This window comes from Zosterops lateralis (genome assembly GCF_965231275.1).
Source record: "Zosterops lateralis genome assembly, chromosome: 21".
In the NCBI taxonomy this organism is placed as follows: domain Eukaryota; kingdom Metazoa; phylum Chordata; class Aves; order Passeriformes; family Zosteropidae; genus Zosterops; species Zosterops lateralis.
In genome coordinates, this window is record NC_139781.1 from 1,698,373 (window position 1) to 1,718,091 (window position 19,719).

A 19,719-nucleotide genomic window follows, 5' to 3' on the forward strand; every position below is an offset into this window, starting at 1 on the left:
CTTGGAAAGAGTTAGATCCATCCATTTTACCTCCGTTTTCTACCTTGTTATTAGAGCTCATGACTCGTGAGGCTGTGCCATAGATAGGAGTTAATAAACACTGAGTCCAAACGCGAAACTGTGATTTTCATGTATTCATCCTGGCTCTAACACAAACAAAAGAGGGTAAGAAAACCAACAGATACCACCCTGAGAGGTGGTAAGCCTATAAATATACTGGGGATACCAGAATTCAGAGTGTTAAAAGTGTGCAGCATGCCAGGAGTGATTGTTTTCCTTCTGCAGCCCGTTATATTCAGATGTTGAGGAAATGATTTAATATTTCTGAACATGTTGTGATTTCATCATTTGGTTCGGCAAGGGAAGTTTGAGAAGTCATGGAAATGAAGATAAACTTCACATATGCTCTTAGGACCTTATTTGCCATGCTGAGTTTTTTCAGCAGCAGGGTTAATACAGTATATGCCAGCCCTGGCCACATTCACATCTCCACATCATGGCAAAAGTTGCAGCAATGACAGGGGGCTGAAAAAAGCTTGACCTACATTAGATTTGCAATGGGAAGGACTGATCTCAGTAGCAAAGAAGAGAAAGGGCTGATGATGAAGATGCTTCTTCATGAGGGGAAAAAGAGATGCAGACACTGGTCCCCTGTCTGGTGACATGTGAGAGGACCAAAGAACAACATGAGGCTGTGTCAGGGTGGGTTTAGGCTGGATATCAGGAAAAACTTCTTCACCCAGGGGGTGGCTGGGCACTGTGACAGGCTCCCTAGGGAAGTGGTGACAGCACCAAGGCTGGCAGAGTCCAGGAAATGTTTGAGTGATGCTCTGGGGCACAGGGTGTGACTCCTGGGGATGGTGCTGTGCAAGGCCAGGAGCTGGACCCGATGGTCCTTTGGGTGCAGGGTGTTGTGTGATCCTGTGAGCAGCACAACTCTGAGCCATTTGTGCCCTGCTGCTCATTCCCAGCTCCCCTGGAGCACTCTGCTCCACCGGCAGGTGTGAGGCAGGCAGAGCACTGAGGAGAAAAGCGATTTTTTCCGCAGAATTTCCCAGCAGCATTGCCTTCCCAGAGCACAGTTATCTCCCGAGTATGGGAAGTTTACACAAGCAGTGTTTGGATACTCGAGTTGACTTTAACCAGCTGACTTTGTGAAACACACCTAAAACATAAAGGAAAGAGGAGCTCCCAGGGTGAAGCTGCTCCTTCAAACCCTTCATCCTAAAACTCTTTTTCCTTGGATGACACATGGGGCCCAACAGCAACAAAGAAAGTACTGACAACTCAGAGAATTCTTAAACAGAAAAAAAGAAAACCTGGCACAAGGAGCACTGTTTTTATGTTTCCTAACATTTATGTGTTTTAAAATAAAAAATGACAGGCAGTGGGTGCTGTATGTTATGAGCCGTGTGAGTGATGACCACTTTTACACAAACTAAGGAGAACAAAACAGCAAGTCTAAAAATATTTTAAAACTAGCTCTGCCTCCTGTCAAGGTTAAAGCACAGACTAATTTAAGACAGCTTTTAAAAAAGTAAACCCAGGTGTGGAGATGTAACACTGCCTGGAGAATAATTAAAGGTTAAGCATCACAATGTAGTTCTTGAGAAGACAATCAAAATAGAATTATAAATTCCATAGTGTAGCTGGTTTTCTAATAATGTACTTTAAAATGAACAAATGGGTGTAAAACTAGCTATTGAGCACCTTCAGCTGAGGTTGTTGAGGTTCGACTCAACCAGCTATAGAGGAAGCCTGGGCCACCTAAATACACCCCCTTTAAAAAACATCAGTACTTGTGTACATGCCATGTAGAGACTTCATCCAGCACATTCCACCGTCTGTTTTGGTTTGTGCCTTGCCCACACACTTGGTGTGCTCTTAAATACAATTACAATATTTACTAAATAGGCCTGACAAATAACTCTTGGTTTATAATCTGGTTTGTTTTCTGTAAATATTCACCCAGGGAATCTGGCCAGCGATGACTGGCTTTGGCTGAGCAGCTGAATCACACAGCACTGCTTCCAGTGGGAAGCTGCAGAGACCTGAACTGCAGTTCTGGGACAAACACAGACCTTTCCAAACTTCACTTTATCTCACCCTAATTTGTTTGTTTTCTGGTTGAATTCCTCTCCCAGTGCTCCAGACACTCTCTACTCCTGGCAGCCCACTATGGTCCCCAGGTTGCCACCCTGCCCATGTTGAGCTGGGTGTTTGTGCTGCACAATGATGATATGGCCAGGGTAGGAGCTATGGGGGCAGCTGCCTTCCCCCTAACAGAAGCTTTTACCATGCCTGAAGTCCCTCACCAGCAGATATTTGCCCTTTGGCTGGAGAGAAATCAGTTGAGGGCAAGCCACAAAAGCCAGGCTGGACCCATGAAGGGAGAGTTCATCTTCTGGTGTGGTTGGGAGAAAAGCTCCTCGTAAGTCCAGAGGCAGATTTCCTTTATTCAGATCATTTCTTCATATCGTGTTTCCATTTTTGGGAATCTCTGGATTTCTCAAAGCTTCCTGTCAAGAGGAGGACCTGGCCCCCTCAGAGCAAACGGGAGCTTTGCCATTTGCATCAGTGGAGTTGAAATGTCACCGCAAAGGCCGGGTGGTTCCCACGGGACTGATTTCACGCCAATATAGATCCCACAGGAGATCTCCGAGTCTGTGTACCTTGGAGCATGCAATTAAATCAGTGCCCCCCTCCACATGCCTAAAAACAGAGCTTCATCTGGACACTACATAGCTGCTGTTGTGAGATTAGACCTGTTCCTATTTTTCTTTCTCTCTTTGCCCATATGTGCAGAAAGGTTGATTCTTACTTTGATTATTTTCAGCAGAAGTGACCTGTTCTCCATGGCAAGCCCTCCCACACATGTGTTCCTCCTCCCTGTTTTTCTGCCTGCCTCCCTCACACTTCCTTTCTCCAGGCAATTTTAGGATTGAAATGAAGTGCAGAGGTCAAAGCCTTTGCAGCGTGTAGCCGTGAAGTCAATAAGCATGTCAGAAAGAACAGCCCAGATTTTCTGGAGGGGATGTGGAGGCTCCTCACTCCTTGTGCAGCCAGATCAGCTGAGCAGGACACTGAACGTGGGGGCATTTCCTCAGCCTCACTGTTATGGTCAGGCAAAAGTGCTACAATTTAAACTTCTTGCAGCTTTCATTCTGCTGCTGCTGGCTACTCTGCTTTTCTTCAGCAGGTCTGACAGCGTGTTGTTGAACAGGGTTTTTTTTTTAAAAGAAAAAGTAGTGTTGTGGTCCCCTAGTAAAAGAGTCACTTTGCCCAATTTCCTGTTTGTGCTGGAGCTGCAGCATCATGTGAGCACAGGCAGTTGTAGATAGGCTGGCGGCTGTTGCTGACCTCACACCACATGTTCAGTTAACAAGGTGAAACAGCAAAATTCGCTCTGTTTGTGTAAAGAATACTGAGAAAACTGCCAGTTCCAAGTAAAACAGAGGGAGAGGGACTCCAGATAGCCTGAGGCAGGGCGCAATCTCCAGGCAGTTTTTTCTGGTCTTTAACTGCTTTGCACATCTGTATTGACATTGAGCTTGCAAGTGACAAGAAAGGGGATTAGCCCCTGCTCCTTTCCTTAGCAAAGCAGCTTTGGAGTCCTTCCATAAAAGCTATTAGTTCAGCAAATTTGCTGAAAATTTGTCCAAAGTTCAGTCCCTTTGGTATATACATTTTCCTATACTTGTTTCCAAAGATGACTGAAGACTCCTGTGACTTAGCTAGACTCAGTTATTCAGCAGATGTTTATATCCGGCGTTTGTATTTCAGAACTCTTGTTTCTTAAACAACCTGGCAGCAACCTATTTTTCATTAAGATCTCAAAGATCCATGCAGAATCTTCCAAAAATCCTTTAAGACTCTGCAAGACTTTTGGGTTAAAGCCATTCTAAGAAATCCAAATTTACCTTTTTTCAAGATTATGTCTTATTACTGAAGTTAATATTAAAGAATTTATTGTGAACAAGTCAGGAGGATCTTAAGAGTTTCCAGACCGTTTTACACAAGTGCTTTTTATGTAAAAATAGGAATTCCTGTCTGGCAACTTAAAGCTTCAGCAGCGTTTTTTCCACTTACAGAAAACAAAGTTAATGATTAAATCCAGGAAGACCTGTGTCAGTATATTAAGTTTCTCCTTTCTCTCTGTTTTCAGCTTGTTTCTGTAAAAAGCCCCATCCTGCATCCTGAGAAATCCAAATTTTGTTGTTTAGCTGACCAGAGGAGTGGCACCAGGCCAGACCAGCAGATCTCTGTCTGCCAACCTCTCCCACCTTATACAGCTAAAAAAGGGTTTCAGATGCAGAAGTGTCTCTGCAGATTGGCTGAAGCCAAACACACAGATGGGAGTGCATCCCTGTGGGTGTGTGGAGGAGCAGGATTATCAGGAACACAGTGTGACTTCAGAGGCAGGTGTGTCCTGGGACAGTTGAACAAATCCCAACAGATGGAGGCTGTAACCATCATGTACCAGTTATGGAGTGCTTCAGCATTCAAAGGTGAAAAAAAGCACTCCAGAAAGCTAAACTGCATTCAGGATTATAACAATGTCATTTTAAATGCTACATATAAACATGCTGTGAGAAATATGGAACTAAAACTCTTGGCTAGCTGGGGAGGCTGTAAACATCCTCATGTAAAGAGTCCTGCCTGTAAGCCTTCACTGTCAGGGAGCTTAAATGCTTGCAGAACTGTAGCAGCAGTCAGAAGGTGTGGTTTGAGGGGCAGCTTAAAGGAATTACTGTTTTCATGTTTTGCATTTGGGAAGGAAAATGGTACTGGAGGAGCAGAGGGCTGTGGGTGGGAGGAGGTCCTTGGAGGGCAATAATCACTGCAGTGCTGTCTGCTGCTGCTGGGAACTCTGCTCTGAGCTGGGACCTGTTGCATAGCCCCACTAGAAGTGAAAAAGGAAGGCCAAAGGAAACAGAGGGTGTGAGGATGCTCATGAGGGTGCTCATGGTGTGAGTCCAGTCCAGCCCTGGTGCCCCAGTGCTTTGGTACCCCGTGCCTGGAGTCACAGGCTGCAGCATGCAGGGTACAGGTGGGACAGGGCTCACCTGCCTGCCCAGGACAGGTCAGCTGGCCAAAATCAGCTTCCCTCCTCCCAGGGCTTTGGTTCACCCATTGCAGCATCCTCCTCATGAGAGCTGGCAGTCCACTAGATGTGCTGGCAGCCCAGATGGAAGGTGGCTGTTCCCAGACCTGTGCAGATATCACACCACAGCTGGCTGTGATGTTTTCCTTAGCCTGATTTTACATCACTTCTCCAGATCACTTTGGGCCCAGCTTTGCAGTGATGCTGAGTCACAGAAATTCCACTTGTTTCCTGGAAAGGAGTGAGATCTTTACCATCCTGTTAGTCCCAGTGAAACACAGCCAAGTGCAGCTGGGGAGTTACTTCATTTCTTTACTAATACCAACTGTGTCTTTTCCTGGCTCCCCACAGGTGCTGTCAGGTTTGTTGGATGGTCCCTTGGTGCTCCTGACAAACCCCCCTTGGCCACAAGCCTCTCCTGGGAGGTGCAGCCCCTGGGGCTCCTGCCCTGGGCTGGCACTCAGCACTAATTTCATATTGATTGCTCCTTATGCTTTCTGTAAATGAGCTCAGAGAGCCTGCACATATTTGCAGGGCAGCTGTTCATGAGGAAAGCTCCAAGCTGTCAGCACCACTGCTGTCAGAATAGGAGGAGGAGCAGAGGTGTGATGCCCTGGGCTGGCAGTGGGGAGGGCAGCTGGTGGCCTGTTGCAGGATGTCACTGTCAAACAAAGACATTTAAAATGGATTGCCATCCTGCCACCACTTCTGGAGTGTTCTGCTGCTGTTGTGTCACAGGCAAGGCTTTATCAGCCCAATGGCCTGGGGACAGTGGTGAGCAGTGAGGTGTGTCAAGTGTTGAGGCCACAGTGAGGTCCTGGCTGCCCTTTAGACCCCAGGAGAGGACCCTGTGGAGCCATCTGCCACACTGCAGCCCCTGGGTGAGGAGCTGAGGTGGTTTCCTGCTGTGGCAGTGCTTGTTGGAGCTGGCATCACTCAGTGAGCTCACTCAGGAATATCTTATCCCCACAACAAGATCCTGTGGGATAAGATATTCCATCAGCATCTTCCCCTGCAAACTGCAGGGTCCCATGTGAGCAGCATGGGCACAGCACCCACATTTCCTCTCTCTCGGAGAGCCCCTTGGCATCCAGGAGCCGTGGGGAGAGCGAGGAGGGCACAGCACTGCTGCCCTGTGAGCAACTTCTACCTGCACCAGTGTGGGAAATGGATTTGTGGAGGATTCTCAAAGCCTGACTGAAAGCTCACATGGTCTTGTGCATCTGTGTGCAAACTCTGAAATAAAGTGTGCTGACTGAGAAAGGCCACGGGTTAGGACAGACAATGCTGAGAGAGAAACTGAACTAGAAACAAGTTTCAAATGATGACTAGATATTTTGGAGAAATAGAACTGTGAAAGATGTATTGTAGCAAGACCCACGTGGGGTATTTTAATAGGTGATTGGCTCAGAAGCATTAGCAGCATTGAGTGGCAAAAGCTGACAGGCCAAGAAACACTTATAATGGATTGGAATTAGGAAATAGTTTGGGTTATGACTGTGATGGTGTGAACTGTAACATCTGTACTGTCTCATCCTTCTCATGAGACTGAAAATGGAATAAAATCTTTTAAAACACCTGTCAGGAGCCCCATCTCTAAGCCAGAAAAAGACTTTTTCTGACACATGAGGAGCAAAGAGATGCTGTGCCACCTTGCCAGTGTCCTCAGGGGAAGCCTCTCACCAAAATGACTGTGAGGAGCACAGTTCTTTACTGCTCTTAAGGAGGGACATGGCACATGAGTGAAATTATTGTTCTTCATCCAAATGTCTGGCTCCTTTCTCCCTCCCCAAAATGAAGTGGTTTCATTATTGATTTAACATTCAGAGTTTGCTTTCTTATTTTCTGCAAGTATATTAAGAACTTAAAATCCTCAAGTTTTTGGGTTTGCTTTGACCCTCCATGCCCAAACAAACCCTTAGAGTAACAAAGAAACTTCATGTTTATTAAATAGCAGTGAGTCATTCAGGGCCAGATGTTTGTTTATGTAAAGCACCATAAATATTATTGATTAGGATGTAGAGTAGGCAAGGGGAATGTGTGTAGGTTAGCAGGCAACATATGACTGGGGGATTTTTTTTCTCCTTTTTTAAAATGTGTGTCACCTTTTCTTCACAAACCACAGATTCCTTCATGTAAAGAAACAGAAACAAAAGGACACCTCTCTGCTTCTACAGGATGTCCTCTGAGGTGCTTTATTACAAAGCCCTCGTTGCACTTAAAGTGCAGGAAATTTTCTGGCTGGTGTTTTTAGTCAATTAACGTAGCTGCCTCACCTTGAAAGGAAGAAGGTGTTTCCCCTTGCACACCCATCACGTCTCCTCTGAGGGCTCACGGTGACTTTCTTGAAACAGGGTTCATTTCGAGTCATTGTGAAAGCACCACGGTCAGAGGGTGGCAGATGGAAATCCATTGTCTGGGTGCCCTGAGCTCATTGTGTGGTTGCCCTTTGCAGAGGATGAGCCAGGCCATTTGTGCCAGTCTGTGTGGAAAGTTGTTCTGTATGGAAACATTGCTTAACTCGGAGCTTTTTCCCCTCCAGAGATGAGCCCTAGCCTTGAGGAAGCAGAGGTGCAGTGGGTATGAACAGGCAGGGAAAGGGAGAGGGAGCTCCTTTCCAGCACAATGGAGAATGCCCCTCACCTTCCAGGCACCCAGGCAAAGGGAGAAAAATTGCTGCAAAAAGATATCTTACTCTATTCTCTAGATTAAATAGAATTACATGCCTGTGGAGGCAGAGGAAGGGCCTAAGGGAGGAGTATCCCTCTCTGAAATTGAGTATTTATTGATTTTTCTTTCCCGGTCATAAACCATGAGTTTCAGCCTCTCACTGCTGAAGACGTTTGTGAGAGCTGAGTGGAAAATAAAGGAGACAAAATCCAAGAGAAGCATTAAAGCAGAGAGTGATGGGCAGTGAGCTCATCTGCTCCCAGAGTGCTCCACAGGCACACACTGGAAGGGACAAGCAGGCAGGCTCATCAGGGGGAGGTTAATTTTGCAGAGCTGGTAGGTGCTGCAGACCAACAGCCACAACTGAAGCAGCAAAACCATAACTCCAGCTGGGGGACAAGGCTGAGTGGTTGAAGAGGTCTTTTTCATCTGATTTCTGCCAGTGAGTAAATGAGGTGTTAGAACCCAGACCTGCAGGCTGCCAGGGTGTGAGCTCCTCTGAGAGGGTCTCACAGTCTGAGGAGTGTGTGCTGGCCCTTTGCTCTGGAAAGAGAGGCACAAAGAGCTCCCAAAAATGTCCTCTCGGAACATGAGGGTGTTTGCTGGGAGCTGCTCCTGACTCCTGCACAGATTCCTCCTGCAGGGACTGTGCTCTGCAGCCCTGACACCTCCTGCTCTGTGCAGGAACCTCTGTTAACATACATGGCCTTAGTGGGCTTAGAATCAGCTGCTCACAAACCTGACTACATATGAATTTTAACTTCCTCTTTTTGGGCTTTTTATAGGAAATGCTATGAAGTTCCGCTTAACTTTTTTTCCACAGGAATATGTTTAAAAACTGTTCCTTTATGTTTAAAAAAATTACAAGCTGTGAAAACTTGTCCCAAGTGCTGGCACTCCCTTGGGACTATGATCCTGCAGCTCTGTTTGTTCTCCTGCCCCAAGGGTGGTGGCTGAAGCTGTGGGCACACAGTGAGTGGCAGGAGGAGCACTGTGCACTCCCAGCCCTCCACCGGCTATGGGAGAGAAGCCATGCCAACCCCTCCTCTGGTGGGATTTGCTGCTTTCCCCTCTCCGCAAAAGGGATTTTGTGGGATGAGAGCAATCCCAAATAGTCAGTTGTTTTGCAGTCATCCCCATCAGATACCTCTCAAACTCTTTTTTGAGTGCCAGAGCCTGGGGAGCAGCACATGCCCTGTGCCAGGAGCAGGGCTGCAAGGCCACCAGGCAGGGAAGGACCCAGCACACAGCCACCCTTCCCCTCTGCTTCATTCTGTAAAATGAGGATTATCCTCATGGGGGAGTTGTTAGCATTAATATAGCTGGTCAGGGATTTCACATTTGTTGGTTTGTTAGTTTATTGGTTGTTCTGTGCTTTTTTTCTGGGGAAAAAAATCAAAACCCACAGGGCAAAATTACATTTCAGGCCAATTTACCTCACTGAGCTTTGTGTGTTCTCTAATAAATTATTTAGATCTCAAATAGTGGATCTGTTGTACAAACGAATGAGAACATGGTCCTGAGGCAGAAGGTAAGTGATGAAGGTCCTTTTCAGCTTTTCATTCTGCCTTGCTCACTAGCCAGCTGTTTTCCAGCTCAGATGGGGTTTGCTCGTGGCTGTTTTGTCTGACTGTGCTGAGGTGGATCAAGTTCTCACACATAGGAGCAGCTCTCTAAACCTCACACCCCTCACTCAGCAGAAGCACAGACGTCAGATTGTGGAAGGAGCTATCTCTTTCTTAGAAACCCGACTGAAATGGAAACAGAGCTCTTCCTCTTTCTTTCAAACGCGACTCTGGAATTCCCAAAGTCAAAAATTCAGGAGCAAGACCAAAACACTGATAGCTTGTGTTACACAAAGGAATGTGCTGGCGGCCAACCAATGCTGCTGCAAATTCTTTCTTTCTTTTGGCATCGAACTGTTTCACTTACCAGGGGCAGATGGAAATTGTTCTAGATTGATGTTGGCTCTTGTCTGATGGTAGTTGTGATACAGCCTTCTTTCTAATGCCCACAAAGCTTTGGGGGACATGTCAAACTTCTAGTCATTCCTATTGCTCCTTCATTAAGAAAACAATAATTTCAGGAGGCCCCAAAATAAATGGAACAGTTTGGATGTAATAGCCTGGATGCAAAATGAGTGTGATTTTTAACTCAAACACAAGCTACCACCCAGATTGACATCGTTTTGATAAAGTCCTTTGGCAAAGAGTTCTTGGGTAAGATTCAGGTTGTGGCAGTGGTTGTTCAGATGTTTCTTTCAATGAACTTTTCACTCACATGAAGGCAGGTAAAGCAGGCAGTGTCTGTGCAGTTGCTGGAGGTCCCTGGGCAGTGTGTGAGCCCCTGCACCTTTCCCAGGTTTCCATCACAGCTGCAGCCTTAGCTTTGGCTGCTCCCTGGCATGGCTGGTTTGGGCTGACATATCCAACAGTTTTTATGGAGTTTGGCAAAGGCAAAGGTCCTAATGTCTGATTTTGGCTTTTCTCTGTGGGACAGAGATCATGACTGATTTCTTCTGGCCCTCAGAGTAGGTGTTGGTGACAGCTATAATCAACACAGAGGTGCTTATACTGTTGAGGAACAAAAACAGCCGCTGAGGAAAGGAAAAAAAAAAGGGGAAAGTATATTATTTTGTGCCTAGGAACAGGCATGTAGCTTTATAGAGTGATGCTGCATCTGATAGAGCCAGAAGTTCATTTAAGCCTGTATGGGACCCATACCTTCAGTCACGAGGGTCAGAAAACATCGGGGCTTGCCAGGTTTGCTTTAGGTTGACAGTGCCTGCGTAATTGTCCTTTTGTAAGATGCTGAAGTTTTCTGTTTAATTTTTAGCGCTACAACTCCCTTAAGGGTTTGTTCTGGGCTTTCAGAAGTAATTGGCAGCTCATTAACAGCTTTGTAATAGCACTGAAAGCCGTGGGAGGGAAGCTGCGCAGGGTATCTGGAGCCCTGGCCTTGGCCCAGGAACTTGTTTCCAGGTAATTGCAGTTCTCGGTATTTTGGTTTTACAAAGAAAAACGTGTTCTCTCTTCTGTGGATGAGATGGTGATGTGTTGGACCATTCTGATTGCATCATGTTGGCAGGGTGAGGGGAAGGGAGAATGTTCATCTTGACCTGCCGGGGACAACCCTCTCTGCCTGTTTTCTGATCTCCAGTGCATCAAATAAAAATCACAATTTGGCCAGTTATCAAAACAGCTGTAAAACCTGAGAGAAAATAAGCATGGAGCACAAATCGCATGAGGAGCAGCTAAAGGAACTCAGGTTGTTCAGCCTGGAGGAGAGAGGCCTGACCTTTATTACTCCAGAACTGCCTGAAGGAAAGTTGTGGCCAGGTGGGGCTCAGGCTCTTCTCCCAAGTAATGAGCAACAGGACAAGAGGAAACAGCCTCAGTTGTTTTAGTTTGAACATTAGGAAAAATTTCTTCACTGAAAGGGTGGCTAAAATTGGAACAGGCTGCCCAGGGAATTGCTCAATAACTAAAGTGTCCCTAAACACCTCACCTGCATGTTCCTTCAAGAATTCCAGGGATGATGACTCCAAAGGTTTGGCAGTCACCTCCATCAGTGACCTCTCAAACTCTTCATTGAGTGCCAGAGCCTGGGGACCAGTAGTCCATTCCAGGGATTCCAGGAATTCCAGTCCTCATCCTTGGAATTCCACAGGAATTCCAGGGATGATGACTCCAAGGGTTTTGCAGTCACCCCCATCAGGGAGCTCTCAAACTCTTCTTTGAGTGCCAGAGCCTGGGGACCAGCAGTAACTGCTTTTGGAGTCACCACCCATGGAAATCTTGAAGGAACGTTCAGATGTGATATTTGGGGACATGTTGTAGTTGATGCCTTGGGAAGGCTGACCTGAAGCAGAGACTGGGCAGACCCAGAGAATGAAATAGATATTTATTGAAAGGCCTTTAGGGTACACCTTGGGCAGGACAGGGCCTGACCAGGGCTACACCCAAGGTGGACCCAAAATGGTCACAAAATGGACAAACAGTCATGAGGTCTCACACTTTGATAAGTTTTGGTCCATTTGCATCTTGGGGTTTAATTGTCCAATTCCAGCTGCAGGTTGTGAGGTCCCATTCTTCTTATTCCTCCCTTCAGCCACCCTTGTTTGTGCTTTTGGGCCTGAAAGTTGTCCTTGGTGTGCAGCAGGAAAAGGATTTGTTTTGTGTCTCTGCTGTGTGCAGAGCTGAGTGACACTGACTGTGAGCTCAGAGCTGCACCCCTGGGCAGTGCAGAACCTGAAATACATGGAAGATAAAACTTAAATCATCAGGAGGATGAGGGGATGACATGAAGTGGCTGTGGAACATCAGGGGCACAGCCCGTGTGCCATGGGCTTGGCAGTGCTGGGTTGCTGACAGGATTCAATGAGCTGAGAGGTCATCAGGGGCTGATGCTGTGGGCTGGTAGCTGTGGTGGGTGTGCGAGGGGTCTTTTCCAGCCCTGCTGATGATGCTGTGGGCTGGTCCCTGTGGTGGGTGTGAGGCAGTAACCCCTGTGTCCCTGGCAGGCCTGGAGGAAGCGCTGGTTCGTGCTGCGCAGGGGCCGCATGAGTGGGAACCCCGACGTGCTGGAGTACTACAGGAACAGCCACGCCAAAAAACCCATCCGCACCATCGACCTCAACGAGTGCGAGGTGCTCAGGCACTCGGGGCCCAACTTCATCAGGAAGGAGTTCCAGAACAACTTCGTCTTCATTGTGAGGACCACCTACCGCACCTTCTACCTGGTGGCCAAGACTGAGGAGGAGATGCAGGCCTGGGTGCACAACATCAGCCAGATCTGTAACTTTGGACATCTGGAAGATGGCACAGGTAGGACCAGGCTCATCTGGGAGGTTGGGGAAATGCCCAGGGGTGGCAGGAGGTGTGGACCTCACTGCCAGGCTGGGCTGGGCAGGTGGAAGAGGGTTGTGGGTCCTGTAGCTCCACACAGCACTGAGGTATTGCTAAACCCTGACCTGAGAGGTCTGAGGGACCTCACTGCTGCTGGGTGGAAATACTCACTGACTGCTTGGTCTCACTTTGATGGAGCTGCTGCTGGGTCTCCCTTTGGTGGAAATACTCATTGACTGCTTGGTCTCACTTTGATGGAGCTGCTGCTGGGTCTCCCTTTGGTGGAAATACTCACTGACTGCTTGGTCTCACTTTGATGGAGCTGCTGCTGGGTCTCCCTTTGGTGGAAATACTCACTGAGTGCCTGGTCTCACTTTGATGAAGCAATTCCTGCTAGGGCAAACAGCAGGTCCTTAATAAGAAAAGATGCTGTTTATGTGAAAAGCTGACTGTGTGTTATCTTCTGGGGCCATTTATTTCATTACATGTCCTGTATTTATTTAGTTTGGCTTAATGTAAGACACCTGTTCCAGAAAAGGATCCTGCAAAACTGCCATTTTCTCAGGCTTTGCTGGATGTGGAATGTGCACAGACTTGGGTGTATATGCCTGTACATAAATCAATGACAGAAATACTAAGCTGCCTTAGCCTGTTAATAAGAGAAAATAAAGAAAAGGCAGAGAACAGGAGTGTTAGAAGTGTGTGTATAGACTTAAGAGATGGTCCTGCCAGTGAAGCATAAAGGCAGTTCTCCTGCCAGGCCCTACACCTGTATATTCTCAGCAGAATGAATTTCTTGTAAAGCTGCCAAGAATTAACCACTCCGAGATGGATGTAGCCAGTAATTAAAGTGGGGACCTGTACCATCATTAACTTACCTTTTAAATGAGATAATCGGGCTCAGATAACAGCAATCTGTCTTTCCCTTGACAATTCCAAGGGGCAGATACAGCAGCAATTCGAGAGTTTCAGAGGAAGTGAGTCAGAGTGAAGCCTTTCAGTGTGATAAAAGGCAGTGCAGGAGTAGAAAAGGGGGTCATGGAGGGACACGAGCCCTAGGGCAGTGATGTGTTTGGGGTTATGGTAGGGGGGCCTGGCAGTTTGTCCTTCCATGGTCCTTGTGCTGCTGGTGGCTGCAAGGGCTGCGTGGCCACACCATTACCAGGCAATTTGATAGGAAACAAAAGGCTATGAGAAAGATTAAAATAAAACCTATCATGGTTCCTGGCATTGCTTAGCTGCCTTTTGAGTAGTGTCTTCTGAGGGGAATGGGAGTGGCAAGAACACTGCAGTGGTCCTGTTACGAATGTGATGTCTGTTCTTTTCCCATTCACTTCAGAAACCACCATGAAAACTTGCTGACAGATTATGTGTCACTACAAGCTGCCTATGAATACAAATTTCAAAGCAGGGCTGGTAGAGATTGGAGTCTACTGCCCTTGGGAGCTGGGATGGAATTAGGGATATTCAGTAACCACCTTCCTACTGTTCTGTTCTTGTGGGTGCTGAGGTGTTGCTCTTGGATCATTATTTCTGCTGCAGGATTATTTTAGATACAGTTTTACCAATTACTCTGAAATTAAGGTAAACCCTTCTATGCAAAAGAGAAAAGAGAGAAATCATTTTGTCTGTCAGTTGTGTAGGCAGCCTTCTCCTGGCACTGTGTGAGGATGTTCATGGGGGATGTGGTCTGTGGCAGAGGAGCTAAGACAGTGGCTGTCCCAGATAGATGCATTTACTGGGAAATGTCTGCTCTGTTTTGCTGGTGCAGTGCACTATTGCCTGTAAGCCTTGCACATGGACAATACTCAGAGTATTTATTACACATTGGTGTTTCTCTTCCAGCAAAGATTGCCACTGTGGGCACTGATGGCTGAGAAATGACAGCTCTTGGAAAATGTCAGCTGAGAAAGCTGACACTGCTTTCCAGGGCAGATATTACCCCCCTCAAAGAAGTTCAGCAGTGCTGAGCATTTGCCTTGGTTCAGTACAAAGTCTGGCACCTGAACTTGCAGCCCTCATCAGGGATGGTGTGAGCTAAGCCTCCAGACATCTCACTGTGTCTCTAATGCCAAATGGCTCCTAAGAGCTTCTATTTATCCTGCCAGTGAGCTCAGGTCTGGGGTGTATCCAGGTCAGGCTGCCAAGCACATCCAGATCCTCTGATTTAAATCTCCACAAGTTGTACATCACATTTCAAGCAGTTGCTAATTGCTTCAGCTTTTCAGGATCTCCTAAATTCTCCAAGAACCTGTAGGTTTAAACAAATTACCCTTAAAATTAACATTAGAAGAGAAAAGCCCTATTAAATGCCACATGCTTCTTTAATTTGAATGCTGCTGTTTTAAAAACATACTCGTCCCTGCTGAGTGAGTCATATCACTCTTAATGTGTGCATGGCTGAAAATTCACTGTGACTGAGGCCAAAACACAATCTGCTGCTTTCTCTGCTTAGTGCCCACAGTGTAGCCACAGGTTTATGCAGTGACTCAGCTCTAAGCCCTGTCCTCTTGTTCCCAGTTTGTCCCTTCCAGCAGCAAAGAAGCTGCATGGACAGGCAGGTCCCCACACCAGAGGTGTTGGCAGCCAGATGCAGAGCAGGGAAAGCTCCTGAGAGCACAGCTCTGTGGTCAGCAAGAGAGGGGACAGCTGAGAGGCAGAGATGAGATGGCAGCTCCAGGCAGATGTCAGGAAGCACCTGGGAGGGCTGTCAGGAAGGACCTGCCAGCAGCACTCACAGGCTGCTGTCACAAGAAAGTGTCACTGGCCATGCTGGAAGTGACAGGGGAGCTGGCACCTTTGGGGAGTCAGCTGGAGGAAAGAGGAAGAGGCCTTGCTCCTGCTTTTCCTACCCTATCTAGGCAAAATCTTGCTTCCATCTTTGGTGAAATCTCCCAACAGAGCCATCATTCCCCAGCCCTGTGGGATCCATGGCCATGAAGGGCATTGAGAGGATGCTTGGCCCGAGTGTCTGGGGCAGGGGTGATGCCTTGGGAAGGCTGATCCGAAACAGAGACTGGAGAGAGCTAGAGAATAAAATAGATATTTATTGAAAAGCCTTTAGGATACACCTTGGGCAGGACAAGAGCTTGGCCAGGGCTACACCCAAGGTTTGACTTAGAATGGTCACAAAATCGACAACTGGTCACGAGGTCTCACACTTTGATAAGTTTTGGTCCATTTGCATCTTGGGGCTTAATTGTCCAATTCCAGCTGCAGGTTGTGAGGTCCCATTCTTCTTATTCCTCCCTTCAGCCACCCTTGTTTGTGCTTTTGGGCCTGAAAGTTGTCCTTGGTGTGCAGCAGGAAAAGGATTTGTTTTGTGTCCCTGCTGTGTGCAGAGCTGAGTGACACTGACTGTGAGCTCAGACCTGCACCCCTGGGCACCACAGAACCTGAAATACATGACAGCTGAACCTTCAGGCATCAGGGGGATGAGGGGATGACATGAAGTGGCTGTGGGACATCAGGGGCACAGTTTATCCCATGTGCAAGCTGCAGCCATGACTGATTGACACAACCTAACAGCTTTTCACTGGAGGAACTGGTGGAAAGGTTGTTCCACCAGTTTCATTAGGAAACCTTCTAGTTATGATTTCTGCCTCCTTGGTGTGTCAGTGCAGCTTTGGGGCTGGTTGATGTGAGAACACCCCTGTTCCACCCTGTCCCTGCACTGCTGCTGCACCATAATAATTCTTGGAGAGCGGCTGGGGTCTGTAGGAGAGGGAAAAATCTGAAGAGCAATGGCCCTTCATTGATGGGAGGAGTCGGTGTGGAAGATGCTGTGCAGCCTCTGTGCTGACTCTCTCCATAACTTCAGGGCAGAAACATTTTGTGTCAGTACCCACCAAAGCAGTTATTTTGGCTGAAGCCCCCTGCTGTCTCTCTGGCAAAGGGGATGGCAGGCACCAAACCTATTCTCTGCCTTCTCTCTGTTGAAAGTAGCCATGCATAATTTATTTATTCTGCCCAGCTGCTGTGGTGGTAGTTTTAATGCACAGGGTTTGGTCACCAGCAGAGCTGGCAGGGACAGGAACAGCCTATGAGGAGCTGGCTGCAGGTCCCTGAGCCCCTGAGGGTCAGAAAAGGGCAGGTCTGTGCTGTCCCCATCCCTCCCTGCTGTTGCCATGTGGTCTGCAGCTCACAGCCTTTCCTGATGGGATAATCCATGGCTAAACCCTGTGAGTACCAGATGGAGTTCAGGCCTGTTCCTTCTCTGTGTTAATTACCCAGAATGTCATTAATTTCTTTCTTATGCATTGTGGCAGTTTTAGTCGTTGGTTTGTTGGGTGTGTTTTTTTTAAAATGTAGTCAGATGGTGAAGTGAACATGCTTTTCTGAGATCCCTAGGGAGTTAGCCCACTGTATATTTGATCACTGTCAGCTTGCAAGACAGCTCTCACAGTCCAAGATTTAAAAGCAGAGTTACTGTCTGAGCCAGCACCATGAACAAAAGTTATTTTTCAGATGGGAGGGCTGCAGCCCTCAGCTCTGCTTTGCAAATGTGAAGCCCCATAAAAGCCATTCCTTCCAGATGATCACCGATGAAACCCTGCTGCTATAAGCACCTGCTCAAAATTAGAGCAAATCCTTTGCTGACACTTGAATTTCAGCATGTTCTTACATGCTTTGCTGACCTGAGGCCCAACACTGCCCAGCCCTCTGAGGCTAATTGGAGGAAGCAGGAGGGAATCAATGCTGGAAGAGGGGAAGGAAAGAGGCAGCTCCCTCCCAGGTTGAAAGGGATGAGATGTAGGATAGTGCAGGGAGGGAAGATCAGCTGTTTCATTCTCCATCATCAGAAAGATGAGAGGTGAAGCCTGCTGAGGCTGGTGTGGCACCCTAGACCATCAGAATCATAAATCATCCTCAGTTTGAAGAGACCTGCAAGGATCATCCAGCCAAACTCCTGGCCCTGTGCAGGATGGCCCCAGGAATTGCACCACGTGCATGAGTTTAGGGTTCAGGCTGTGTTTGGTGATGTTGCTGTCTAACCACTCAAGTCTTGGCAGCCTTCTCCATCCCTCCTGGTCTGCTTGCACCCAGCACCTCCCAGGGTTGAGAAGTGACTACAGCAGCCTGGTACAGTGCCAGGGCTGGTGGCTCTGTTGAGGCTGGGACAAGGTTGGACCTGCTGGAGGGTCTCAGGACCTCATCACAGTGCAGGGTTTGGGCCACAGGATGCATGCAGCTGGTCAGGGGCTGGTTCCCATCATTTCCATCAAGGTCTGGATATCAGCATTAGAGAAATCTGCCCTCCTGCTGCACTTTGAAGGCGTGTTCATCCTCTGTGTGGTTTTACCAGCACTCGCTGTTTTCTTCTGTTTGTTTTTCATTTTGGAGAAGGGTTCTGCAGCTTTGCGTCAGGCAGTGTCTTGTCAGGGACTGCCAAGCCCTGCAGGTGTCAGGGACCCTCAGTGAGCACTGCCCCATCCTCACACAGCTCTGGTGAAGGAACTGCCATGCAGCCACTTGAAACTTCATTAAGAAAAATGTATTTCCTAACTGAGGACCTGTGCTCTTAGTGCCACTGTCTGAGCTTGCTGCCAGGAGCAGATGCTTTTGGGGAGCTGCTCTGTAAAAACACCCTTCCCATCCCACAGCTGCCCATTGTGGGAGGTTTGGCTTGCACTTGTTTTTTTGAATTGAAATGCCCCAAAAGTTTTGTTCAGCTTGGCTCTGAGTGTCTCAGCCACCACTGAAGGGTGGCCTTGGTGGTGTGAGAAGTCAGCCAGCTCCGGGCCAGCCCCACTGCCTGCAGCCCCTCCTGCCCCACTGCGACCCCAGCTCTATGCTGGGGACACTGCAGTGTCATGTCACTGGGCTCAGGCTCCCCGTGCCTTGGGGCCTCCAGAAAAGCAGTGTCCCTTTTCTCAGCAGAGCCAAGAAGCCTCCAGCTGGACAGTAACAGGCACAGCACTGGTCCTGTGCCTTGGTGTCCAGCTGAGAGAGGCATAAAAAGCTGGCAGACAAGTTCAGAGCTTGTCTGGCTACTCCACTAGCTGGAAGGCTTAGTTTTGTCTACTGAGATCAAGAAAGTGGCAAGAAATCAATCCCTTGCCTTGTCACCATTAATTTGAAGCATTGGAGATGAATAATTAATTATTTGCATCAGATACTAAAAAAACCCTCATTTGATAAAACAGGCTGCTGTGCCTCAGCTCTTTCTTCAGCAGTCTGTTCTTCATTGCTGGCTGCAGGAGGGATGCCTGGGCCCTGCAGGAGAGGGAGACCCCAGAGCAAGGAGTCTGCACTTCCTGCAGTCAGGATAAATACAGGGGGAGCAAAATCAAGCTCCCCTGTACCCAGCACCAGAGCTTGCCTTGACTCACCGCTGCTCCAGCATGAAACATCCCTGGTGCCAAAGCAAGGTGGTGACAGGCAGGACAGGCAGAGGGCCAGGGCGAGGCAGAGCCATCCCTGAGCCAGGCCATCCATTGCCATTGCAGGTTCTGTGGAGAGCCTGTCTCACACCACCTCGTCCCCACAGCCCTCACCGGCCGCCTCCACGCACACCTCCCGCATCGCCGACCCCTCCTTCTCCGTGGAGCACGGAGCTGCTGCTGCTGCCTCCGAGGAGACCCCCAGTGAGTCCGAGTCAGTCTTCCTCCCTGACTACCTCTTCCTCTCCAACTGCGAGTCGGGCAAGCTCAGCCACAACAGGTGAGTCTGGGGGCTGTGCAAACTCGGCCGAGACTCTGTTATCTTCATGCGGGAAATGCCAGTTTTTAAATTTATTATTATATTTATTTATTTATTCATTCATTTATCGTTTTTATATAAAAATTATTGATTTTTAAAATAAGATAGTTTATTTCATATATTTATTTATAGCTTATTATCACAACTCATTTTATACAGTTTTTACAGACCTCTCACCCGGCTTTAATTGGTTAATGGCTTTCTTGCCAGTTACTCTATTGTTTAGTAAAAGGTGTTCTGCTTGTCCATGAAATCTGTTCTTGGGTTGTTTACATGTTTTCTTTACTGATTCTCGTGGGACAAATCCCTTGTTATTGCAGGTGCATTTGTTTTCCAACCCAGGAATAGGTTGTTGTGCTAACCAGTTCTTATACCAAGATTGTTTTCACATGGGAA

The 19,719-nt window shown here is 47.7% G+C and overlaps 1 protein-coding gene across 1 annotated transcript in view; it reads left to right on the top strand.

Moving 5' to 3' along the window:
* GAB3 (GRB2 associated binding protein 3) overlaps window positions 1-19,719 on the top strand; it is a 65,671-nt gene that overhangs the window by 31,844 nt on the left and 14,108 nt on the right. Inside the window, exons 2-3 of the mRNA XM_083876298.1 lie at window positions 12,297-12,600; window positions 19,071-19,284. Of these exons, the coding sequence (XP_083732424.1) occupies window positions 12,297-12,600; window positions 19,071-19,284 (518 nt within the window). The remainder of the gene's footprint in view (window positions 1-12,296; window positions 12,601-19,070; window positions 19,285-19,719) is intronic.